The 26,608-nt window shown below is 38.1% G+C and overlaps 1 protein-coding gene across 6 annotated transcripts in view; it reads right to left on the reverse strand.

Moving 5' to 3' along the window:
• Positions 1-965: 965 nt before the first annotated feature.
• The window catches only part of SAP130 (Sin3A associated protein 130), an 88,864-nt gene continuing 63,221 nt past the window's right edge, over positions 966-26,608 (reverse strand). For all 6 annotated transcript variants that reach the window (XM_045826126.1, XM_045826122.1, XM_045826124.1 and 3 more), the window contains 5 exons: positions 22,578-22,826; positions 22,263-22,388; positions 3,341-3,444; positions 2,150-2,263; positions 966-1,895 (listed from right to left, as the gene is read on the reverse strand). In XM_045826126.1, the coding sequence (XP_045682082.1) occupies positions 1,737-1,895; positions 2,150-2,263; positions 3,341-3,444; positions 22,263-22,388; positions 22,578-22,826 (752 nt within the window). In that variant the 3' untranslated portion in view covers positions 966-1,736. The remainder of the gene's footprint in view (positions 1,896-2,149; positions 2,264-3,340; positions 3,445-22,262; positions 22,389-22,577; positions 22,827-26,608) is intronic.

A 26,608-nucleotide genomic window follows, 5' to 3' on the forward strand; every position in this document is an offset into this window, starting at 1 on the left:
GAAAGAATTGATTTTTTATTGTGAAACTGCATGGCCTATATATATTTTAGCCTGAGAAAAATGGTTCCTAAATGGTTCCCTAAATTACTACACCATCCTGCAATTGGAATTATTTTGCCAATGACCAGAGAAATGGGATGAAATCCCAGTGTCTAGGCTGATAGAAAGACACTATTCTAGTAATCACACTACACTGGTGCCTAGTAAACAATCAGTATCTTTTAAAGTTGGCTCTATATCCCAATGAAACATTCTAGTAAAACAGCATATTATCCCAAGGACTTTAGCCAAGGTTATGCAGGTCTATGTGTCCTAACTAGAGGAAGGCTGAGAGCCTCCTTTGCCTCTTTCTCCTCCAATCCTATACTAGGTGAGAGCTTAACATTCTAATTTAAGGAAGACTGTCTCAGGTGAGCCAGTCTAAACAGAGCTAGTACACTAGTCCCAAAAACCTGGTCAGAATTGGCATAGACTTTGTCTCAAATCTGTTTAAGTCAGGGCAAAGAGAAGAGTGCCAGCCTCAAGCTGGCAATTGGAAATACATGTCTAGGAAGCAGACAAATACATTCTGTAAGAATATCCAGCCAGAAGGAAGAGACATGACTGACAGAGCCTAGAAGAAGCAAAACTGGACTACCTACCACTCCAGCAGGTTAACAGGAAGCAAGAATAACCCTGTGAAGAAAACTCACACTCCTGGGCACTTCACCCGAAGAATACAGCCTTAGTTGTTCTAAAACTTGACCAATCTGAAATGGGATACAATACAGTCTTGTATTTAAGCGAAATAAGAGCCACTGTGGCATCTTCAAAATATCAGTGCAAGTGGAACTCTTTAGGTAGAATAACAAAACTATAATAGAACAGATACAGCAATGTGTAAGAAACTCCAGTAGGGTCAACACTCAAGTGATGCTCTCAGTACAGCAACGAATAACTTTATAAAATGATGCAAACTGCTGATGTATGAAACCTCTTTGAGTTCTTTATTAACATTTGGAGATGTGTGGTACATACAATTAACAGCATCACACCAGCTACAGAAGCACAGATAACCAAGGGTGTACTTCAGTACAAAGAACTCAGAGCAATTTATGATGTTGCCTACTCTGAGCTTTTACAAAAACCCAACTTTTGATACACACGGGACAGACAATATAGTAACTCCATTTTGAAATGGTTCTTAAAAATGACAATTGATAGTTCAAATCCTTTTTGAGTATGAGATGTGCAGGTCTCTTGGTGCCATTGAACTACTGAAAAAGGCCAGCTCTGGCTTGAAGGTCAGACAGAGTAGGAACCAACTGGGGTGAGGGGAGAGGTTTGACTTTCAGTGTACAGAGATAAGAGGTGGTCCAAGTGGACACTTTCAGTCCAGGCTCAGTCTGGGTCCTACAGGAATCCATCAGATACAGTTTATAATCTGAAAAGCTGAAAAATGCCAGCCATCTTTTGTGTCTCTGATTCCAACCGGTAGACAATGATGCATCAGGCCGTGTTTATGACACAGTAAACTTAAGAGGGAAGTGCCTAAAAGAAAGAATGGAATTCACTGTGTCAGGTCACCTCTGATCCTCTTGGGACAGGATGCCATGGGTCCCTCTGCTTTCACATGTGAATTAAGGAACGTTTTCTTTATTTCAATGCTCCGATTTGAAAATAACCAAAAATCTTCCCTCCACTCCCACTATCATTCTTCATAAATCGTGTTTCCAAAGTCCCAATTCTTGATGGTTCTAGACTTTTTCCTTTCGCTTCAATTTTGATACCTTCTTGACAGTCCCATTCTTATTCAGAAGCTTCAGGACACGATCTTTATGATCTAAAACCTTAAGCATGGAGTCTCTGGCTTCACTGATCTGATCCATCACAAGTTTACACCTCTGCATATTCCCCTGAAACAAAAGACATGTCAATGTCAATCAGTGATCTTGAGGATAATTTGGCTTTTAAAGAACTTCTCATCTTTAAATTGAGACCATTTTGGGGCTTTCACATAGAAAAATGTTTTAGTGTTTCTTGGTAATGTGGGCTGAAGTAAATAATAGGTTTTATTAAAGACATTAGTAGATGAGAAAAGGAAAGGAAGAAGAATACAGTAAACAATTCCATAAAGTGGATGATCAGAAAGGAAAGGGCTCATTCAAACCTGTATTAGTTCATTTATTCGGTGTAGATCATCATCAGTTGCTGCTTTTTTCTTTGGGATAATCCCTTCCTGTAGGTTGGTGAGTCTTTCATAAACATCATGTTCTAGATTAGTCTGCAACACACAGTGGGGAGGCAAGCATCGTGACCTCAGAAATACTTTTTTTTTTGGTCAACTTCAGGCAAAGAAAGCCACCTGGAATCCCTTTTCTAAACCCATCTGAGAACAGTTTGGGTGATGAAATCCTTTGTCTCAATGACTAAACTGATCAATAACAATTTATATTACAATTTGCCATGAGTAATTCAGAGTCCACCTTCAAGGATAACTTTTAAATACTGCCCTAAATTCAATTCCTCTGGAAAACAGGTCTGTAAGTTTCATAGAAATGTGCTTCTCTATTAAGTAGAGAACTAGACAGTACCATTGTTTGTTTTCTTTTTAATATACTTGTAACAGTGTTATTCAGATCACAGTTACTTCAAAGATGGAAAAAACCTCATGAGGTTGTTGTTTTGACTGTTATCCCTTCACTTCATTAGTGAAGGCAAGGTTCCTGCCCTAGGGTTTTGGAAATAGTTGAAAACGTAATACTGACTGACATTGGACAGATGAGGTCAATAGCAGTTTACTAGTCAACATACTCACAGGCCAGGGGAAGAGGACACTGCACACTATGTGGGGTCACAGGGGCCATGACGGGGCTGTATTCAGGAACACAGTGAACAAGCTGGGGTTGTAGGAGGCAGGATCTGTAGTGTCAAGAGGGAGAGGGACCCCATGGTTCCCACAGGTGGATGTGACTGGCTTATTTGACTAACACTGCAAGCTGGCAGAGAACTAAAGCCCAATCTTCAGCGAGAAGTGGGAAACGTGCCTGGTCCCCATGATAAAAAGCAGAGTGGGGAGGAGGGTCTTACACTGAGGCCATCTGAGGCTCCCTGTCATGGCAACACATAGTACTAAAATTTAATTGCAGGGTCTTATACCATAGGTGCTCAATATATTTTGGTTCTGGATACCAGAACTAAGATATATTTAGGTCATAATTATATATATGAAACATATACAATAATTATGTTACATAGCACACATAAAAATTCTATGATGACCCATGTTCATTGCAAATCATTTTCAAAAGAAAATGCTCTATGACTAGACACCTCCAGTATGTGATAAGACTTGACCTACCAGCTGCAGCAACTGGGCGGCACAGAGGTGGACTTTCCAGCCTTGGGCACGACAGGACACTCCTTTCTGATTAGCTATTTCTTGTAGCATAGCTTTCTTCTCCTCTAGAACCATAAAAAAAGTATGCTTCAATTGTAGAAAGCTAAAATCCTTAATGTTCAAGTTGTGCAAGTGCTACTATTTTGTCAGTAATTTCTTCACTTAAATATCTTTAAATATATCCTTTGCATTGAAGTCATTAAGAAGTCATAACAAAAATAAAAGGACTCTTTTGCCCATTCCATAAGAATGCTTTACAGACATGCTCTGCTAGTCTAGTGAGTTCAAAAGATGGCAAGTTGCTATTCTAATCTCTTTAAAGAAGGAAAATGGTCTTTAGTGGGTTGTAGCCTTGGCTCATGTGTGCTGGTTGCACGCATGTGGAGAGTTGGGCCTGAAGTCTTTGAAGCTCTTCAGTATTACCTAGATCTTGGAGAAATCACAGGAACCAAATTTAAATAACACTTAAATTTGGGCAGTAAGTTATAAATGAAATGTATCATTTGTGCTGGAGAGAGACAAACTAGGATTGAGGGGTGCTCATCAAAGGTGAGTTTAGCTATACCTGGGAATTTTTAACTATGGTGTAAGTAGGATTTAAAATATATTTACACATTACATGTATAATTAAAAATTTTAAATATAAAAATTATTTTATTTTAAAAATTACTCTTAAAAAAACAAAACAGTAAGGGGGAGAGAACTGTATTTGAACAATGATTAAAATAAAATTAAAAACAAAAACAAAAACAAAACAAAAAAAAATCAATCTATTTGTCAAAATGCAGAGAATGCCCAACACCAACACTGAACCCTAACATAAACAATGAAATTTGAGTGGTGAGATGATGGATCACTGTAGGACTATCAGTTGTAACAAATGTACCACTACAGTGGGGATGTTGATAAGTGGTGAAGGCTGTCCATATGGGTGGGGGAGGGGGTGTATGAGAAATCTCTGTGCCCCTATTCAATTTTGTTATACACCTAAAACTGCTCTAAGAAGTTTGTCAATTAAAAAAAAAAATTGCCACCTAGCAGGAAAATATTAGCATAAAAACGATTAAACAATTTTTTAACTCCTTGAGATAATTACAGACTCATTTGCAGTTGTATAAAATAATACAGAGAGATATGCTGTGTAGTCTTTACCTAGTTTTCCCTAATAGTGGAGTCTTGCAAAACTAGAGTATAATACCACAACACTGATATAGTGCACTGACCCTATTGTTTTCACATTTTAGATATACTCGTGGATTTCATTATAAGCATTTTACAAAACTTTTAAATTTGAAATAAAGATTCACAGTAAGTTACAAAGATAGTATAGAGATATGCCTGATAGGGGACTTTTATCTAAAACATATGAAGAACTCTTAAAATTTATCTATCTATCTATCTACCTATCTGCCATTCACCTTTATTAGATCTTTTTTTCCCATCACTATTTATCTCCCCTATATGCTTTTCTACCTCCACCCATCATGGCCCTCACAATCATCACACTGTTGTCCATATTTCTAAGTTCTTTTTCTCTTTTTTGCTCAATCCCTCTAGAATAATTCTTACAACTCAAAAAGACAAACCAATTAAAAATGAAGGTCAAAGATTCCAAAGAGACATCTCTCCAAAAGATACATGGATGGTCAATAATACATGAAGACATTCAACATCATTAGCATTAGGGAAATGCCAATGAAAACCAAATTGAGAGTGACATCAAAAGAATGGTGGTATGAGAGATCCCCTTGGTCTCTTACCCAGAAATTTCAACAATTTGAACAGCTATAACTCAACAAAGGATTCTCTGTTCAATACATAGGCACACGTGAGAGATCCACACATTGAAGCATCTAAAGGTGGGCAAGTGGGAACAAAAAGGACAGGTCAGAAGGAAGGGAGAAAGTCTCAGACTAGCAATGGAGCCAGGAGCTCAAAGCAGGGCTCAGCTCAGAGAGGAGAGGAAGGAAGCTGGTTGTGGCTGGCACTTCCTTCAGTTGGGAGGAGCAACGACCCTTGGTGGGCATTCCTGCAGGAGTGAGCAGTATGAGTTGTGGCTGAGATGAAAGACCCTGGCAAGGACACAGCATGATGTATGGCCACGGTTGTTGGGAAGTGGACATTCGAGAAAGAGAAACAAGGTCATGGAGCACTGCTGCCTTGCAGACTCCCAAAGCACCTTCTGTTGCTCTTGGTATTGGGTTGAGAAGCACACTATCTGCAAACTGGAAAACTGTTACTAGAGAATAATTACTTTCCCTGAATAAAGGGTGCATTCTGTGACTGATCCCTGATTAGGATACATTGGTGGGGGACCCCTGTGAAGATTTGAGATTGCCATTATAGAAAGGGCAAAACAAAAAAGGTGGCTGGGTTTCCCTAAACAATGCCACCTCTAAGCATCATAACTACACTGAGGACAGTCAAGGGGTTAGCTTTGGGATTTCACAGAGCTAAAAAAAATCCCCTCCTGACTCAGTGCCACCTACTGGAAAATAATAAAAGATCTCTTTGCATTAAATGTCACTCATAGATGCCTAGACAATGAAGGAAATCCTCAATATCATGAATAACTGAGGTAGCAAAGCAGCTCAGAAGTCAACGAAAAATCTCTAGAAAACAAACCTAAAGACATGGAAATATGTGATGTAAGTGACAGAGAATTCAAGAGTGCAGTTCTGGAAAAAACTAAAGCAGCAAGAAAATACAGGCAGTTTAATGAGCTCAGAAAACAGATCAATGGACAAAACGGGTATTTTACCAAAGAGATTGAAAATAAAATATTTTTTATATATATATATATTTATTTATTTATATTTGTAGAGGGGAGGGGAGAGAGGGAGAGAAACATCAATATGTGGCTGCCTCTAATGCACCCCCACACTGGGGACCTGGTCCACAACCCAGGCATGTGCCCTGACTGGGAATTGAACCAGCAACCCTTTGGTTCATAGGACAGTGCTTAACCCACTGAACCACACCAGCCAAGGTGAGACTGAAACTTTTAAAAAAGAACAAAACATAATCTTGGAGATGAAGAATTCAATAAGAGATCAAGAATGAACTAGTGAGCATAGGAAATAAAGCTGACTATCTGGAGGAAAGAATACATGATATTGAAGATAGAAATCTAGAAATGACACAGAGGGAACAAGAGTAACTAGAGCATAAAAAAAAAATTAAAAAGCTCCACAAGACCTATCTGACTCCATCAGAAAGAATAAATCATACCAGAAGAAGAAAGAAAAAGAAAACAAAGAGCCTTTCCAAACAGTTAGGGACCTTCCCAAACAACATAGAAAAAGCTAGATGCTTGAATCCAAGAAGCAAACAGAACACAGTTACCTCAATCCAACGAGGTCGTCTCCAAGGTACACTGTATTAAAACTGTCAAAAAGTAATGGCAAAGAAAGAATTCTCAAGGCAGCCAAGGAGAAGAAGGAAGTAACCTATAAAGGAAAGCCCATCAGGTTATCTTCAGACTTCTAAGCAGAAACTCTACAAGCCAGTACAGAGGGGAACCAAATATTCAAACTACCGAAAGAGAGAAGTTACCAGCCAAGAATCATACATCCATCATAGTTATCCTTCAGATATGAAGGAGAAATAAAGACTTTTCCAGACATGCAGAAGATAGGGGGATTTATTACCAAAAGACCTCCACTATAGGAAATACTCAAGATCATAATACTATGAGTAAGATCAACAAACTTACAGCATAAAGAGGAGCAATTTGTGATTTGTGATGGCGGATGAAGATCAAATGCACTTAAAAGATGAAAAAGTACTATATTTATGATACTTTATTTTTCATACACTAATGGTACCATACACACAAAAAAAGACACATAGCTTAAAAAAAAAGAAAATGGAGAAAAAAAATATGGAATAACACTGGTACTTTGGATCAAGATGGTGGCAAAGGCAAACACAGCTTGCCTCCTTGTACAACCACATCATAGTTAAAATTATACAACAATCAATACTCAGAAATGTCAGAAATCTATTTGAATGTAAGTCTTGATAACTGAGGAATTTAAAAAAAAACATCCATCTAGACTATTGGAGGGGTGCAGATATGGAATGGGCTGGTTCCACACCCATATGTGGTGGATAAAAATTTGGATATCTTGGGAGTAAAGAGTCCCAGCCCCATACCAGGCCTCCCAGTGCCAGGAAGATAAGTCCCCATAACTTCTGACTGCAAAAACCAGCAGGGATTAAGTCAGTGGAAGAAACTTCTGGAGTCCCAAGCAGTTTCTCTTAAAATACATACACAATCTTACTCAGACTCACTTCTTCTGAGCTCCAGCACCAGGCCAGCAGCTTGAAAGGCACCAGAGGAATACTGGACGAATATGAAGTACCTGGCATCAAGATGAGAGTTAGGTGGTAGCTTTTGCCCAAACAGAAAGGTGGGGAGAGCCAAAGAACGGACAGGAGGGTGCCATGTCTGAGACCCCATCAACCTTGCTAACCCTATTTGCCCCATCCTGGAGATCCCCTGAGATTCCGTCCTACAAAACAGAGCTGTTAACAGTAGCTTTTCCATATGACTGGTCTTGGCTCATGCTTTATAACTTCCTAAATCCTTTCAAACAAGTAATAACTGGCCTCAGTGAGACCCCAGGCCCTGTACCTCTTGCTCAGTGGCCACTAGCAGCAGCCACCCTAAATCACAGCTTGGCTTTGCCTGGGAATCTCCAAGCCCTGCACAAGTAACAGTCATCTCAGACTGGTTCAAAGCTCAGGTAGGGTAGCCCCAAGTAAAACATGGGTCGGGGCTGACCTTGGCTTGTACCACCCAAGAAACTCCAGGGCCAGCACCATCCAGTGACTAGCTACAGAACATTTTGGAGTACTACCACCCTACCCCTGCACAGTGGATCCTCCACAGAGAGCAGAGGTTGGTTGGTCAGTGGTCACAGCCAGCCTTTGCAAATGACTGGCCTGGGTAAATTGCTCCCATTAATCTGCCAACAGCAACCAAGGCTCAACTACAAGAGGAGTGTGTACTCAGCCCACACGAAGGGCATACCTCAAATACCCAGCTTGGGTGATGGGGAGGCTGTGCCATTGGACTCTATAGGATACCTACTACATTAGGTCATGCTACCAAGACATGGAGTCATAGCAGTTCTGGCCAACACATAGAAACAAACACAGGGAGGCTGCCAAAATGAGGAGACAAAGAAACATGGCCCAAATGAAAGAACAGATCAAAACTCCACAAAAAGAACTAAACAAAATGGAGATAAGCAATCTGTCAGATGCAGAGTTCAAAACACTGGTTATAAGGATGCTCAAGGAGCTTAGTGAGGACCTCAACAGAATAAAAAAGATCCAGTTAGAAATGAAGGATATGTTAATTAAAATAACAATTTACAGGGAAACAACAGTAAGGTGAATGAAGCTGAGTAAAATCAATAATTTGGAACAAAAGGAATAAAAAAACAACCGATCATAAAAACAAGAAAAAAAAAAAAAAAAGAATCCAAAATAAAGAGGACAGTGTGAGAAGCCTCTGGGAAAACTTGAAGTGTTCCAACATTTATATCACAAAGGTGCCAGAAGAAGAGAAAGTGCAAGAAACTGGTAATCTATTTGAAAAAAAATAATGGAAGAGAACTTCCCTAATTTGGTGAAGGAAATAGACATAAGTCTAGAAAGCAAAGAATCCCAAACAAGATGGTTTAAAGAGGCCCACTCCAAAGCACATCATAATTCAAATGCCAGTTGTTAAAGATAAAGAGAGAACTTTCAATTAATACATATCATCAATTGAATCTAAAAAACAAACTAAGCAAACAAGAACAGAGACAGAATCATGGCCACAGAGATCATTTTGATGGATGCCACATAGGGAGGGAGGTGTAGTGGAAGGTGTGAGGAGGTGATGGGATTGAGAAATACAAACAGGTAGTTACAGAATAGCCCCAGGGATATAAAAGTACAGTATAGGAAGTGGAGTAGTCAACGAACTTATACATATGACCTATGGACATTAACAAAGGTATGGGGATTGCCTGAGAAATGGGGTAGTGCTGAGTAGAGGGGGACAAAGGGGAAAACTGGGACAATAGTAATAGCATAATCAATAAAATATAATAATAATAAAAAAAGAAGTATGGAATACCACCAAAGAAAAACAACAGAAACACAAAGGGAAAGAACCAATGTAGGCACAGAACAGAAAACAAAATATAAAATTGCTATTAAAAAATCCTCAAACATCAATAATTACCCTAAATGTAAATGGATTGAATTCACCAATAAAGAGGCACAGAGCAGCAGTCTGGATCAAACAAAAACCAACAGTATGTTGCCTTCAGGAGACACAGATAACTAAGGTGCAAAAAGAAAGGTAGGTTCAAAGACAGATGATGGAATATGATTTTCTAAGCAAATGACATACTACAGAAAAGCAGGTATAGCCATATCTGACAAAATAGATTTCAAGATAACAGTGGTAACAAGAGACAAATATGGACATTTTATAATGATAAAGGGGACACTACATCAAGAAGACACAACATGTTTCAATATATATATACCCAATCAGGAAACACCAGAATATATAAAGCATTTACCAACAGAACTAAAGGGAGAAACAGACAAAAACATAATCATAGTTAGGGACCTTAATAATTGAGTGACACCTCCAGATACATCATCCAAACAGAAAATCAGTGAAGAAATATCGGCCTTAAATAATACATTAGATAAAATGGACATAATTGACATTTACAGAGAATATCAAGTTATACATTCTTCTCCAGTGCACATGGAATAGTCTCGAGGATAAACTATATATTAAATCACAAAACTAGTCTCAAAAACTTCAAGTAGATTAAAATTATACCAAGCACAGTCTCTGACCACAATGCTTTGACATTAGAAATCACCTGCAAAAAGGAAGTAAAGAAACCCACAAATATGTGGGGATTAAACAACATACTATTAAAAATGACTGGGTCAAAGAAGAAATAAAGGTGAGATCAAAAGATATACAGACAAATGAGAATGATAACACAATGTATCAAAACTTCTAGGGTTTAGTGAAAGCAGTAATAAGAGGGAAGTTATAGCATTACAGGCCTATCTCAAGAAATAAGAGAAATTGCAAGTAAACAACCTAACATTAAATCTTCAAGACTTAGAAAAAGAACAAAAGCAACCCAAAGTCAGAAGAAAATAATAAAAATTAGAGCAGAATCAAATGAAATAGATAACAAAAAAAGACTATTCAGAAAATATTATGCAGAGCTGGTTCTTTGAAAAGATTGATAAAAGTGACCAACCCATGGCTAGACTAAGGAAAAAAGAGAAAAGACCTACATAAACAAAACCAGAGAAGTTGCCACAGACATCACAGAAATACAAAGGATCGTAAGAGAATATTATGAAAGACTGTATGTCACCAAATTCAATAACCTGGAAGAAACAGATAATTTCCTAGAAATATGTTTCCTATACTGAATCATGAAGAAATCGAAATAGACTGTTCAGCAGTGAGGAAATTGAAACAGCCATCAAAAACCTTCTCCAAAGCAAAAGTCTAGGACCAGATGGCTTCACTAATAGATTCCACTACATGTTGAAAGATTTGAAACCTGTAAGAAAAGACAAAATACTACCATTGTGACAACTTGGATGAAGCTCAACAGTATTATGTTGAGCAAAGTCAGTCGGTCAGAAAAAGCACAGAACCATATGATTTCACTCATATGTGGGATATAAAACTGAATGTCATGAACACAGACAACAGTGTGGTGGTTACCAGAGGGGAGCAGGTAGAGAGGTTTTAGGGAAAGGTGGAGCAAGCCTAGTCTGTGGTGAGAGAAGATCTGACTTTGGGTGATGGGCACATAGTATAGGTTACAGATTTGTATCATGGAAATGTGCACCTGAAACCTGTATGTTTCTTTTGACCAATGTCATCGCAATTAATTAAAAACAAACAAAAAAATCCACACTGAGGTACCACTTCCCACCCACCAGCATGCTATAATAAAGAAGTCAGTAAAATATGGTGAGAATGTTGAGAAATTGGAAGCATCATGCATTGCTGATAGGAAAGGAAAATGTATTTGCTTTGGAAGGCAGTCTAATAGTTCTCAGAATGTTAGATACAGCGTTACCAAACAACCCAGAAACTCCATTCCTGGGTACATATCCAAGAGAAATGAAAACAGATAGCCACACAAAAATTTGCACAAACGTTCGTAGCATCATTTTCATAATAACCAAAAAGTGGAAGCAGCTCAAATGCCGCATTTATCCAATTGATGAATGGATAAAAGCTGGTATTCATTAATGAGAATATCTGGCAGGAAAAAGGAATGAAGTATTGATACAAAATGGATGAATGTTAAAAACATGCTAAGTGAAATAAGCCAGTAACAGAATACTGCATATTATGATTCCATGCACACGAAATGTCTAGCATTAGCAAAGCTAGAGACAGAAAGTAGATTAGAGGTTGCTGAGGGCTGAGATGTATAGAGGAGTAAAGATGGCAGGATTGGGGGTGATGGCTAAGGGGTATGGAGTTTCTTATTGGAATAATGAAAAAATTTTTAACTGCAGTGATGGATGCACAACTCTGAATATATTAAAAAAATCACTAAATTATACATTTTAATATGTAAATTATCTCTCTCTAAAGCTAGTAAAAGAAACAGTAGAGAGAAATCATTTACCCCACTGATTACATCTTACATAATTATAGCACAATATCAAACCCAGGAAATTGCCATTGATGTAAAGTGTTAGTGTAGTTCTATGTCATTTTATCATGTGTGTAGATTTATGTGACCACTACCACAATCAAGATTCAGAACTAGTGCATCAACACAAAGGTGTCTATCATGCTACACCATTATGGTCACACCACCCCTCCTCATCATTAACTTCTAGCATTATTTATATACTTTTGTCATTTTGAGAATGTTACATAGATCGGAACCACATGGTATGTGTCCCTTTAAGAAATCCATGGAAGCTGCCAAACGCTCAATAGTTCCTTCCTTTTTAACCCTAAGTAGTATTTAATAGTACCACAGTTTGTTCAACCATTTTCCCACTGACTATCATTTGTTTTGTTTCTAGTTTGTGGCTATTACAAAAACAGTTGCTATGAACATCTGTGTACAAATTTTTGTGTGGACATAGGTTTTCATTCTTTTGGGATAAATGTTCAGGAGTGCAACTGGTGGGTCACATAAATGTCTACTTCATTTTTATGAAATCGCATTTAGCGATTATATCCCAGAGTAACTCAGTAATATGTGAGCATGCCCTGGTAACCTACTCCCTAGTGAGATTGGTGAAAAATTTTTAAATAACCATTTACAACTCTGAAAAGCTCCTAAGGGCAAATAGCAAATGCAGAAACATCTATTCAAGCACACCTACTAAAATGTGGTAAAAACATCAAGCCTGTGGTACTTGAACAGAATGTTTCCTCTCCTTCTCCTTCCCAGCTCAGTTGCGTGAGGCAGAGACTCCATTCCAGAATGCTGCAAGCTAAACTGTGTTCCCTCTCCTCTCGGTGAAGGGCTTTCTTCCTAGGAGTAGGACACCACCATTTCTCATCCTGATCCTTGCTACCTATTGCTGAGGTCAAATCACAGGTAAATACCACTGAGATGTGGGGGCTCCATTTTGTTCAACTCCCACTCATGGAATAGACTGTATCTCAGGCAAGACTTGCTGAGGACAACTGGGGTGCCAGGGGCCCTTCTCCTGGCTTGTGAAGGGGATAGGAGAGGCAAACCAAGAGGATCTCAAGCTGCTCACTTCTCTCTCTCCAGAGTGCTCACCTCTTAAAAAGCAGGGTGTTACTCAGAGAGATGGTTAGTAGTATCCCCACTACCATCCTCATAACCCTTGGCTAAGAGATTCTATTTGGGGGGAGCAACAGTTCATAAAACAGATAGCCTAATCTATTCCCAAAGGAACTGATTCTATTTGTGAAAAGGTGAAGTTCAAACATTAAGGTGCTCCCAAGAATAGGGAGGTTGTAGTGAGAGGCAAGTGAGAAGAAATTTGTACATTAATGAAGATACAACCTAAACTGTGAGTTGGTTAGCTTGCAGGAGAAAACAAAGAATGAAAGTTGGGAGAAGCTCTCCTGGGGGCAGAACAAATATCCAACAATGACCTTAGAAACTATTCTAACAAAGAGCTACAACTGGACTGGATTAGTTTGCAAAGAAATTTGTTTTGTGTTACAGGGCAAATGCCAGTATGTACTGTGTTACAGTACAGTAAATGGCAAGCAATTAGTAGGGTTTAGCAGCTAGTGTAATCAGGAAAACTGGGAAGGAGCCCTATCAGTGCTCTTCTTTCACAGGATGACTGTGCATCCCTGGGAAGCAACAGCAGAGGCTTCCCTCTTGGGGGGCAGGATGGGGTGGATGTGGTTAGACTTCATTAAGACAATCCAGCCAGTTATTATGCAAAGAAGAAAATAACAATAACAAACTTGGGATGGAGGTGCAACTCAGAGGCACTGCGATATATATTACATAAGATGTCCAGTTTTCTACAAAAAATTACGTTATGCAAAAGAAACAGGAAGTATGAGTCACACATGGGAAATAAGCAGGCAACAGAAACTGCTTGTGAGAATGACCAGATGTCAGACTTACAAGAAAAAGCTTTCAAAATAGCCATTATAAATAAATTCACAGAATGAAAAGAAAGCATGAGTGAAGAAGTAAAAGAAGGTATGATGATCATGTTCCATTAAGGAAAGAATGTTCCATTAAGGAAAGAAAAAGAAAGAAAAAAAAAAAAAAAGAACCAAGTACCAATTCTGGAGTTGCAAAGTGCAATAAATGAAAAGTTTAAAATCCAGTGGAGGGAATCAACAGTAGATCTGAAATGGTACAAAAGAGAATTTGTAAAGTTTAAGACAGATTGGTAGAGATTATGGAAGCTGAAGAACTGAGAGGAAAACAGGAGAAAAATGAACAGGGCATCAGAAATGTGAGACACCATTAGGAGCACCAACATACATATAACAAGAGTACAATAAGGAAAAGAGAAGAAGGGAGAAGGAGGAATAATCTAAAAAAAAAATGGCTGAAAACTTCTCAAGTTTATTGAAAAAACAATAACCTATCCATACAGGAAGCTCAAGAAACTCCAAGCATGATAAATGCGAGGATACACACAAACAGATATATCATAGTAAAAATATTAAAAGTCAGTTGATAAAATCTTCAAAGTATCATTACTATTGATTTTGACCTTGATCACCTAACTGAGGTGGTGTTTGTCAAGTGTCTCCACTGTAAAATTACCCCAACCCCATACTCTTTTCACATATTACATTTTGGAAGAAAGTCTCTGTGCAGCCCATACTTAAGGATTATAATTCATGTTTCCTTCAACAACTCATGTGCTTATCATCTGTGTATCCTCTTTGGGGGAAGCCATCTTCATGCCTTTGTCCATTTTGTCAATGGAGTATTGTTTTTATTTACTGTTAAGTATTAAGGTTTCCTAACATATACGAGTCCTTTATAAGATACAAGGTTTGCTAATATTTCCTCCCAGTTTATGTTTGGTCTTTTCATTCATCTAACAGGATGAGGAAAAACTTTTCACAGATAAAAAGTTTTATGAGGCCCAATTTTATTTTTTTTTCTTTCATACATAGTGTTTTCAGTGCCATGTCTAAGAACTGTTCATCACTCCTAGGCCCAGAAAAATTTCTATCAGGTATTCTAAAAGTTTTATAGTTTTACATTCAAATTTGAATTTATTATCTGTTTAATAATAAAACGGATAGAGTTAATTTGAGTTAATTTTGAGTTAATTTTTGAGTTAATTTTTGTCTGAAGTGTGAGAATTAGGTTGAGGATCTGTGTGTGTGTGTTTTACTAATGAATGTCTAGCACTATTTGTTAAAGACTCTCCTTCCACTAAATTGCTATTGCACTTTGGTCAAAAATCCGTTTAGCATATTTATGTGGATTTACTTGTTTCCTATTCTATTAGAGTCATCTATAGGTCTATCCCTCCAAAGATATGTACCATTGTTATGATTACTGTAGCTAAATCATAGGTTTTAAATATTGCTAAGAATGATTTCTCTTATTTTTCATGATTATTTTAGCTATTCTAGCTCCTATGCCTTTCCATATAATAAAGTTTAAAGTAAGCTTTACTATGTCTACAAAAGCCTTTCTGTAACTTTGGTAGGAACTTTATTAAACCTAGTGATTAACCTAGGTAGAACTGACATGTTTATACTGAGTTGTATAATCCATGAACATTGTATGTCTCTGTTCAGTTTTTGTAAATTCATTCCAAGTATCTAAAATTACAAAGGATTTTTGTGTGTGAATATTGTATCCTATGACTTTGCTGAACTCATTAGTTTTTTTCACAGAATTCCTTGAAATTTACTCTGTAGATAATAATGTTATCTGCAAATAGGGATAGGATAGTTTTATTTATTTCCAACCTGTATAACCTTTTATTTCTTTTTACTGCCTAAGCTGTGGTTAGATCTTCTATGTTGACTAAAAGTGGTGAGAGAACAGCCTTGTCTTTTTGCTAATCTCAGGTAGAAAGCATTCAGTCCTTTCACCATTAAGTATAATGTTAGCTGTAGGTTTTTGCAGACTTTGTTTTTTTAAGGATTTCACTTATTTATTTTTAGGCAGAGGGGAAGGGAAGGAGAAAGAAAGGGAGAAAAACACCAGTGTGTGGTTGCCTCTCACATACCCTGCACTGGGGAACCTGGCCCGCAACCCAGGCTGTGCCCTGACTGGGAATTGAACTGGTGACTCTTTGGTTCACAGGCCAGTGCTCAATCCATAGCCACACCAGCCAGGGCTTTTTGTAGACTTTTTTTTTTCCCCAAATCAAGTTGAGGAAGTCTCTTCCCCTATTTTTTAAGTTTTTCTAACAAGAAAGCATTGAGTTTTGTCAATTTTCCTGCGTCAATCAATATGATCATGTAATTTCTCTTTAGCTTTTGTTGTGTTCCCCACCCAAAAGATACACTGAAGTCCTAACCCTTGGTACCTAAAATGTGATGATGCTATTTGAAAGTAGGGTCTTTGTAGATGTAATCAAGTTAAGAAGTAGTTACACTGAATTAAAGTGGGCCCTAAATCCAATGACCAATATCTTATGAGAAGGGAAAGTCAAGATACATACGGAAGAACTAACTCTATGTGGATATGGAGGAAGAATTGGAGTGATGCAGTTGCAGGCCAAATGTTATCAAGGATTGCTGGCAACCTTCGGATAGAGTATATGATCCTGCTGGTACCTTGATTTTGGACTTCTAGCCTCCAGAACTATGAGAGATAAACTTATATTATTTTAAACTCTCCAGTTTTTGGTATTTTACAGCAGTCCTAGAAAATTAATTTAGCTTATTAATAATTGGTGAATTAATGAATTTTTAAGTATTAAATGAGATTTGTATAGCTATAATGAATCCCATTTACCAAAATGTAAAATTCTATTTATGTAGTACTGGATTCGATTTACTAACATTTTGTTCAGTATTTTTGCTTCTATATTCATGAGGAATATTGATCTGTAGTTTTCTATATTAATGCTCTCTTTGGCTTTTTTTTTTAAAGATTTGGGAAGGGAGGGAGAAAGAGAGAGAGAGAGAAACATCAATGTGTGGTTGCTGGGGGCCGTGGCCTGCAACCCAGGCATGTGCCCTGACTGGGAATCAAACCTGCGACACTTTGGTTTGCAGCCCGCACTAAATCCACTGAGCTATGCCAGCCAGGGCTGGCTTTTGTTTTTGTATCAGGGAAAGACTGACTTCATAAAATGAATCTGAAAGTGTTCCATTCTGTATTTTGATAGAGACTGTGAAGAATATGTGTTGATTGTTCATTTAAACATTTGGTAGAATTTCCCAGTAAATGTATCTTAGCCTAGAAATTTCTGTTGGGAAACTTTTATATTATAATTTCAACTTACCTTATGGTATAAGGACAGTTCAGATTGTCTGCTTATGGTGCAGTTTCAGTAGTTTATGTTTTTAAAGGAATTGTTCCATTCTATCTGAGAGACTGACTTTATAAACATAAAGGTGTTCATAGTATTTTCTTATTCTTTTTAAAGAAGATTTGATTTAGTTATTTTTAGAGAGAGGGGAAGGCAGGGAGAAAGGGAGGGAGAGAAACACTGATGTGCCAGAAAAACATTGATCTATTGCCTCTTACATGCCCCCAACCAGGGACCTGATCTACAATCCTGGCTTGTTGTGTCCTAACCAATAATTGAACCTGCAGACCCCAATAGGTTCGTGGGACTACTCCCAACCCACTGAGCCACACCAGTCAGGGTGTATTTTCTTTAGCTTTTAATAGCTGCACAATATGTAATAATATGCTGTTTCATTCCTAATATTCAAAATTTGCCTTTTCTCTTTTATCTTTCTCAACTCTTGCTAGAGATTTAATTTTATTGATCTTTTCTCAAAGAACCAACTTTGGTTTTATTGATTTTATTGTTTTCAATTTCACTGATATCTGCTATCTTTACTTTTTCCTTCCCTGTGTTTCCTTTGAATTTGTGCTACTCTTTTTACAGCTTTGATGTAGGAACTCTGAGTGAACTATTTCCTCTTTTCTAAAGCAAGCAATTAGTGCTAGAAATGTCTCTGTTGGCAAAAGCTTTATTTGCCTCACTCATTTTGATTGTTTTTTATTTTCATTTTGATTCAGTGTACCTATTTTAAAAAATTTCTCTTGAGACTTCCTCTTTCACCCATTACATAGAAATGAGTTGTTTACTTTCCATGGTTTGGAGGGTTTTTTTTTTTGGTTATCTCTGTTATTGGTTTCTAATTTGATTTCATTATGGAAAATGAAGATACAATTCTTTTAAATCTGCTGAGGTTTGCTTTCTGATCCAAGATATTGTCTATCTGTACATGTTGTGTACATACTTGAGACAATATGTATTTTCTGCTGGTGTTCCAAGTGTTGTACAGATGTTTAGTAGATGTTGGTTTATGGTATTGAGTTCTATATCCTTGCTGATTTTGTCACTGCTGAGAATGGGGTGTTGAAACTCTCAATATCACAGGGTATTTGCCTATTTCTTCTTTTACCTCTATTCTTTTTACTTTGCATATTCTGAAGTTTTTGGTTTTTGTTGCCTCTACATTTTTTAACAGTAGGCAATGCCTTTCTTTATCTCTAGTCATTTTCTTTCCTCTGAAGTCTTATATTTGATGTTAATATAGCTACTCTTCTCACATTCAATGCAATACCTATTAAAGTACCAATGGCATATTTCACAGACATAGAACAAACACTTCAAAAATGTATATGGAACCATAAACAACCCCGAATAGCTGCTGCAATTTTGAGAAAGAAGAGTAAAGTAGGAGGGATCACAATACCTGATACTAAACTATATTACAAGGCCACTGTAATCAAAACAGCCTGGTACTGGCATAAAAACAGGCACATGGACCGAAAGAACAGAACAGAGAGCTCAGAAACAAACCCAAGTCTCTATGGTCAATTAATATTTGACAAAGGGGGCAGCAACATAAAATGGAGTAAAAATAGCCTCTTCAACAAATGGTGTTGGGAGAACTGGACAGCTACATGCAAAAAATTGAGACTCAACCACCAACTTACACCGTGCACAAAAATAAATTCAAGGTGGAAAAAAGACTTAAATATAAACTGTAACACCATTCAAGTCCTAGAGGAGAACATAGGCAGGAAAATCTCAGATATTTCACACAGAAACATTTTTACTGACATGTCCCCTAGAGCAAGGGACATAAAGGAAAAAATAAACAAACGGGACCTCATCAGAATAAAAAGCTTCTGCACGGCTAAAGGAAACAGTATTAAAATAAAAAGAGAATCAACTGTATGGGAAAACGTATTTGCCAATGATACCTCAGACAAGGGTTTAATCTCCAAAATACATTAAGAACTCACAAGACTCTACTCTAAGAAGACAAGCAACCCAATTAAAAAATGGGCAAAGGACTTGAACAGACACTTTTCCAAGGAGGACATACAGAGGATCCAGAGACATATGAAAAGATGCGCAGTATTGCTAGCTATCAGAGAGATGCAAATTAAAACCACAATGAGATACCACTTTACACCAGTCAGAATGGCCATCATAAACAAAGCAACAAACACCAAGTGTTGGAGAGGTTGTGGAGAAAAGGGGACCCTAGTGCATTGTTGGTGGGACTGCAGACTGGTACAACCACTATGGAAAACAGTAAGGAACTTCCTCAGAAAACTAAAAATGGAGCTGCCTTTTGACCCAGCAATTCCACTGCTGGGACTATATCCTAAGGACCCTGAAACACCAATCCAAAAGAACCTTTGCACCCCAATGTTCATAGCAGCACAATTTACAATAGCTAGGTGCTAGAAGCAACCTAGATGCCCATCAGTAAATGAATGGATCAAAAAAGTATGGTACATTTCACAGTGGAATTCTATGCAGCAGAAAGAAAGAAGGAGCTCCTACCCTTTGCAACAGGGAGCTGGAAAGCATTATGCTAAGCGAAATAAGCCAGGCAGTGAAAGACAAATACCACATGATCTCACCTTTAACAGGAACCTAAACAACAAAGCAAAGAAACAAGCAAAATATAGTCAAAGACACTGAAATAAAGGACAGGCTGACAGTGACCAAAGGGGAGAGAAGAGAAAATATAAGGGGAGAATGGGAAGGGTTTACAGGAACAAATATAAAGGACACATGGACAAAAACCAGGGGGCGGGGGAATGGGGGGGAGGTGGGGAGGGATGGGTGGGTGGGCTGGAATGGGAGTAAAAGGCAGAAAACTACACGTGAACAATGATTAAAATAAAAAATATATAGCTACTCTTTTTAAAATTTTTGCATTGAATACATTTTTCCAGCTGTCAATCTACCTATGCCATTGTATTTGAAGTGAGTTTCTTATAGACAGAATATAGGTGGATCTTTTTTCTCCGTCCACTCTGCTATTCTGTGTTTTAATTGGTATGTTTAGACTATTCACATTAAAGGTAATTTTTAAAAAACCCTCACTGGAGGACCTCTTTGTTGATTTTAGAGAGGAAGGAGGGGAAAGAGGGGGAAGGAGAGGAAGGAGGAAGAAGAGGGTGGGAGAGGGGAGTGAGAGAGAGAGAGAGAGAGAGAGAGAGAGAGAGAGAGAGAGAGAGAGAGAGAGAGAGAGAGAGAGAGAGAAAGAAATGTGAATCAGTTTCCTCCAGTATGCACCCTAACTGGGGATCACACCTGAAACCTAGGTCTGTGCCCTGACCAGGAATTGAACCCTAAGACCTTTTGGTGTGTGGGACAACACTCTAACCAACTGAGCCACCAGTCAAGGCTTAAGGTAATGATCTCTATATAAGATTAAGTCTGCTGTGTCATTATTTGTTTTCTGTTTGTTTCCTGTGCCGCTTGATCCTACTTCTCTGTTCTTTCCTACTTCTGAATTACCGAACCAATTTTTACTATTCCATGTTTATTTATTTTTATGAATATGATTTTAAAACTTAGGCAAAGCAGTTCAACTAAATCTTAATAGTCAAGAGACTTGGTGCAAAAGTGATTAATATGTATGTATCCAAATAGAAGACTTGAGGAATCATTAATAGTTTTAGCTGTCAAATTACCTTTCTTGATACAGTTATGGAGAGTAAATCCCAATAAACAATAAAAATCTTTATGTTACCAGGGAAACCTTTAACTGTTTTACTACTATGATATGGAATCCTGAGGCATTAAGAGATGTTTGGTGGGTACATATCCTGCTTCCACCACAGGCCAGCATTCTCTGATTTTTGGAAATCTCGCCCGCTTTTCAAACCTAAGGGTGTACTCATGAGGAAGAAAGTTGAAAAGTGTCACCACCTCTGTACTCCCATGCAGAGATGAACTGTTAGGACCTTTACCCCTGCTCATAGAAGTCAGTACCACTGCCCTGGCTGGCATAGCTCAGTGGATTGAGTGTGGGCTGTGAACCAAGCATCGCAGGTTCGATTCCCAGTCAGGGCACATGCCTAGGTTGCAGGCCATGGCCCCCAGGAACCGCACATTGATGTTTCTCTCTCTCCCTCTCTCTCCCCGCACCCTCCCTCTCTTAAAAAAAAAAAAAAAGGGAAGTCAGTACCACCCTCTGACTAATCTGGAGGTTACAAGGAAATGCTCAGAGAAGTTTCCAAATAGAATATATATGAAGGAATCAGAAATACGACCAACTCTTTGAAAATGTATACGTCTTTGTGCAATGACTGTATTTGAGATTAATGACACTTACAGTCTGTCAGTACAAATATTTAAAAATACTACAGCCACTTAATTTATCACATGTGGCTTTATCAAAATGTTATTAAGTTCAACAACAACAAAAATACTTATTGAGGGTTTGCCTTGGACAATTCCAAGAGTTACACATATGTTAAATAAAAGTAGTCTTTTGGAAAATAAAACTTCTTGGGGCGTATGCTGTAGGCACATTTGAGCATCCTAGGAGCTATTATGGATTATGTCAAATAATCTAGTACAGCTCCTTCCACAACTACTCTGAGAGCAAAGGAGGTCACCTGCCACCACTCAAGGAGGTGGTAACACATGAATTTTACTGAAAAAAAAAAGATAAAAAAAGTCACTTATTCATTAGACTGTATTTCCAATAAAGTACACACAGCTTTCTCAGGCAAAAGATAATTTTCCAAATTTTATACGCAAATGTACATTTTGCCTAAGTTAAGCACTAAGTTTTTATAACAAAAATGTAGGGTTTTTTAGAAAGGAAAAACTGATTCTATTCTACTGTAATTGTCATATAAGCAAGTGAAAGAACAAGTTCATGCATTGACACTGGATGTTTCTTGGGGAAGCTAACCTTTGACCCGAACATCACTGTATCGCTGAAAGTGGTGGTAAGCTGCTTTCCAAGGGTTCCGATAGTGACGGAGCAAAGTAATGGGAGGTCTTGGGCGCACTGGAACATACCTTACACCTTCTTCATCTATTCAAAAGGAAAGAAAAAGAGCATTAAATAGCTTATTACATATTTGCCACAATCCTTAAGGTACAGTTCCAATAAGTAAGCCATACTTACTACATAAACCTGACTACATAAACAGCTTCAGGGACTGACCCCCTGATTGAAGTGAGAAAGCTTCACATGACAATAGTTAATCCAAATGAACATTACCAATATACTCCTTGGGAGGAGACTTGCGCTTCTCAGCCTTCATCAGAAGACTCTTGGCAGTGGACTTTTCATCATCAGTGCTGTTTGTCTCCATCATATCCCCTTCTTCTGTAGATATCACATGCTGTTGCTTTCGAGGCTTTTTCCTTGGGGAAGCACCAGGTGGTAGGTCACTGGTGGGCATGGACAGGTTGTTAGCCAGTAATGCAAGAGATGGTGACATAGTGCTGGCAGCCAGTGGAGGAACAGCTGTCATAGGGAAAAGACCACACACATGTATGAGAACACAAATATAACAGAAAATTTCCCCTGATTTCCTCTGATTCAATGAGAATGAGTAGGTAGAAAAGAGGAACATTTATGGAACTTTCCTTTCTGCCTAGCACTGTGCTAAACACTAACTGTGGCAGAGGCTGCCAGATGCTTCTTAATAACTCACACTTTCACCTTCCTTAGCACGTGGGCCCACTTTTAATGGGCATATTGCCACTAAGCTCAAACACACCATTTACTAGGCTCCCTGCCAGGTGTGGCCATATGAAATATAAATAGAAGTGTTTTGTAGCACTTCTAAGAAGTTATCTTAAAAGAAGGCATGGCTTTTGATTTCTTGTCTTCTTTTTTTTTTTTTAAAGATTTTATTTATTTATTTTTAGAGAGGGAAGGGAGGGAGAGAGGGAGGTGGGGGGAGGGAGAGAGGGAGAGAGAGAGAGAGAGAGAGAGAGAGAGAGAGAGAAACATCAATGTGTGGTTGCTGGGGGTTATGGCCTGCAACCCAGGAATGTACCCTGGCTGGGAATCGAACCTGGGACACTTTGGTTCCCAGCCCGCGCTCAATCCACTGAGCTACGCCAGCCAGGGTTGATTTCTTGTCTTCTTATTGTGATGCTGAAACTGAGATGTGATAGCTACAGTTCTAGCAGCTTTCTTGAATCAAATTGTATGAGTGGTTGGAGCCTGGATCCCTAATATTTTATGGACTGCCTCCCTCAGGATTTGATCTCAGACAGACAATAAAATCTTACATGTTCAAGCCATTATTTTTCAAGACTTTGAGCATTAATTCCTAGAAGTTAACCTATTAAAACATATAATCTTAAAAATAATCTAAAATTAGTAGGCACTATTTTATTATCCCCAATTTAAAGATGAGAAGATAAGACACAAATCATGCCAGTCCAAAGTGGCAGAGCTAAGTGGAGACACGCAGTCTGGCTTCAGAGCTTGTACTATGTAACTATTACAGTACACTGCCTCTAAATATGTGGTGAAGGGAATATTCTTTTGGGCTTTATGGATCATACATCTGGGTATTTAAAAACCATGATACAAATTCATTCAACTCTGATTTTCACTCTACCATATACTTGTGCCATCCTTTTCCTCCACCCTACGTCAACCACATACTCCAAACACTGTCATCTCATCTAAATTTTAAGTGTACAATTCTCTAGCCAAAACCAACTATCTTTGCAAGTCATTCCTCTTAGAAACCAGTCTTTAACAATCCCTAGTCCCCACTAGGAACTATCATTAGCTCTGCCAATTTTCTTTCTTCTTCTTTTTTTTTTTTTTTTGCTGTCACTATCCCTCTTCTATCACTGGGTTTTAATTCTACCATCAATTTAATTGAATTTATTCAACCACTGTCCCTTCTCATTTTACTGTACTCAACAAAAGCACAAGAGGTTAAATCCAACTCTCCAAGTAGTCTACATCTTATGCAAGTGAATGTTGCTAGAAGAATGATACAAAGTAACACTGATTGTCTCATGCTAACATGCTCACTAACCTCTCACAGACACTTAACTGCTGTGGGACAATCTTATCATAACTGCTAAGTCCATTTTCTCTACACATGATCATTTCACCCTCTCCTCCATTCTCACACCTTCAGCATCTCCTTTACCAGCCTGACTCTTAGCTGATGACCTGGCTTTCAATTTTACTTAAAAAAAAAAAAAGGAAAGGAACAATTAGAAGAAAATGTCCATAAATTCCTACAACCTCATCTACCTACTTACTTGGGACCATGTATCTCCTTTCTCCTTTCAGGTACATAATAGATCCCACCCACACTCATCTCAGATATTGCTCTAGGAGTTCTCACCTCTTTCCTGCATCATCAATTCTTTCCTCTACTGGAACGATCCTCAGGTAGGATCATTCCCACATGAAATTGTTATTTGTCCCATCTTAAAAATAACTTTCTCTTGGCATCATTTCCCTTCAGATATTGCCCTTCTTTTCTCTTTCCGTTTATAACAAATTCCTTAAATATTGTTTCTACTCATTGTTTCCAATCTAATGCCTCTCTCCAAGCTTTCTCTTGAATTCACTCCCAATCATACTTTGACCAATATCATTACATAAAAACTGCTCTTCTCAAGCTTTCCACAACCTTCATGTTGCTAAATTCAATGATCAGTGCTCAAGTCCTTATTTTTACAGTTTATATTCAGTATTATTTTGTTTTGGTTTTAGGTGTACAGCATAGTGGTTAGACAAGCATATACTTTATAAAGTGTTTCCACTGGTACTTCCAGTACTCAATTTACACTGTACACCATTACTACAATATTACTGACTATATTTCCTATGTTGTAATTTATATTCCTATGACTATTCTGTAACTTCCAATCTGTACTTCTCAGTCCTTTCACCTTTTGCATCCAGTCCCCCAAACCTTTCCTTCTGGCAACCATCAGTCTGTTCTCTCTGTATTTATGAAGCTGTTTCTCTTTTGTTTGTATTGTTCTTTGGATTAAACATTTAAGTGAAGTCACATGATATTTGTCTTTCATTGACCTATTTCACTTAGCATAATACCCTCTAGGTCAGGGGTGTCAAACTCATTTTTACTGGGGCCACATTAGCCTTGCAGTTGTTTTCAAAGGGCCAAATGTAATTTTAGGACTGCATAAATGTAACTACTCCATAAGTAGGAGTAAGGAACTCCACATTAGGCACTCTGAAGGCAACCATGGGGCTGATGCGGCCCCCAGTGAAAATAAGTTTGACACCCCTGCTCTAGGTCCATCCATGAGTCATGTTTTTTTTTGCCTTTTTCTTTTTTTTCTTGAGAATGGGAAAGGGAAGGAGAAAGACAGGGAGAGAAACATAGATCAGTTGCCTCTCACATGCTCCATGATCAGAGACCAAACTTGCAAACTAGGCATCTGTCCTTACTAGAAACTGAACCAGTGACCCTTTGTTCTCCAGGATGATGTCCATTAACTTAGCCGTGTGGTCAGGGCATGAGTCTTTATTGTTTTTTTAAAGTATGTTCTATTGATTATGCTATTACAGTTGTCCCAATTTAATTTCTCCCCTTTCTCCGCTATATGCCTTGCACCCGCCCCTCCCACCACCATTCCCACCCCTCCTTAGTTCCTGTCCATGGGTTGTAGGTGTAAGTTCTTTGGATTCTCTCTTTACTATACTACTCTTAACCTTAAGCTCTGTGTCTATTTTATGCCTACCAGTTATGCTTCTTATTTCCTGAACCTTTCTCCCCAATTCTTTCCTTTACCCTTCCCATGAATAACCCTCCATGTGATCTCAATTTCTGTGATACTGCTGCTGTTCTAGTTTGCTTAAGTTTTTGTTTTTTAGGTTCAGTTGTTGATAGCTGTCAGTTTGTTGTCATTTTATTGTTCATAGTTTTTGATCTTCTACTTCTTAGATAAGTCCCTTTAACATTTCATATGAGAAGGGCTTGGTGATGATGAATTCCTTTAACTTGACCTTATCTGGGAAGCAATTTATCTGCCCTCCCATTCTAAATGACAGCTTTGCTGGACAGAGGAATCTTGGATGCAGGTCCTTACCTATCATGACTTCAAAAACTTCTTTCAAGACCCTTCTTGCCTGTAAGGTTTCTTCTGAGAAATCAGCTGATAGTCTTATGGGAACTCCTTTGTAGATAATTGTCTCCTTTCCTCTTGTTTTATGATTCTCTCTTTAATCTTGGGTAATGTAATTATGATGTGCCTTAGTGTGTGCTTCCTTGGGTCCAACTTCTTTGGGAC

Source organism: Phyllostomus hastatus, unplaced genomic scaffold (genome assembly GCF_019186645.2).
Source record: "Phyllostomus hastatus isolate PE091 unplaced genomic scaffold, TTU_PhHast_1.1 phas_scaffold_60, whole genome shotgun sequence".
In the NCBI taxonomy this organism is placed as follows: domain Eukaryota; kingdom Metazoa; phylum Chordata; class Mammalia; order Chiroptera; family Phyllostomidae; genus Phyllostomus; species Phyllostomus hastatus.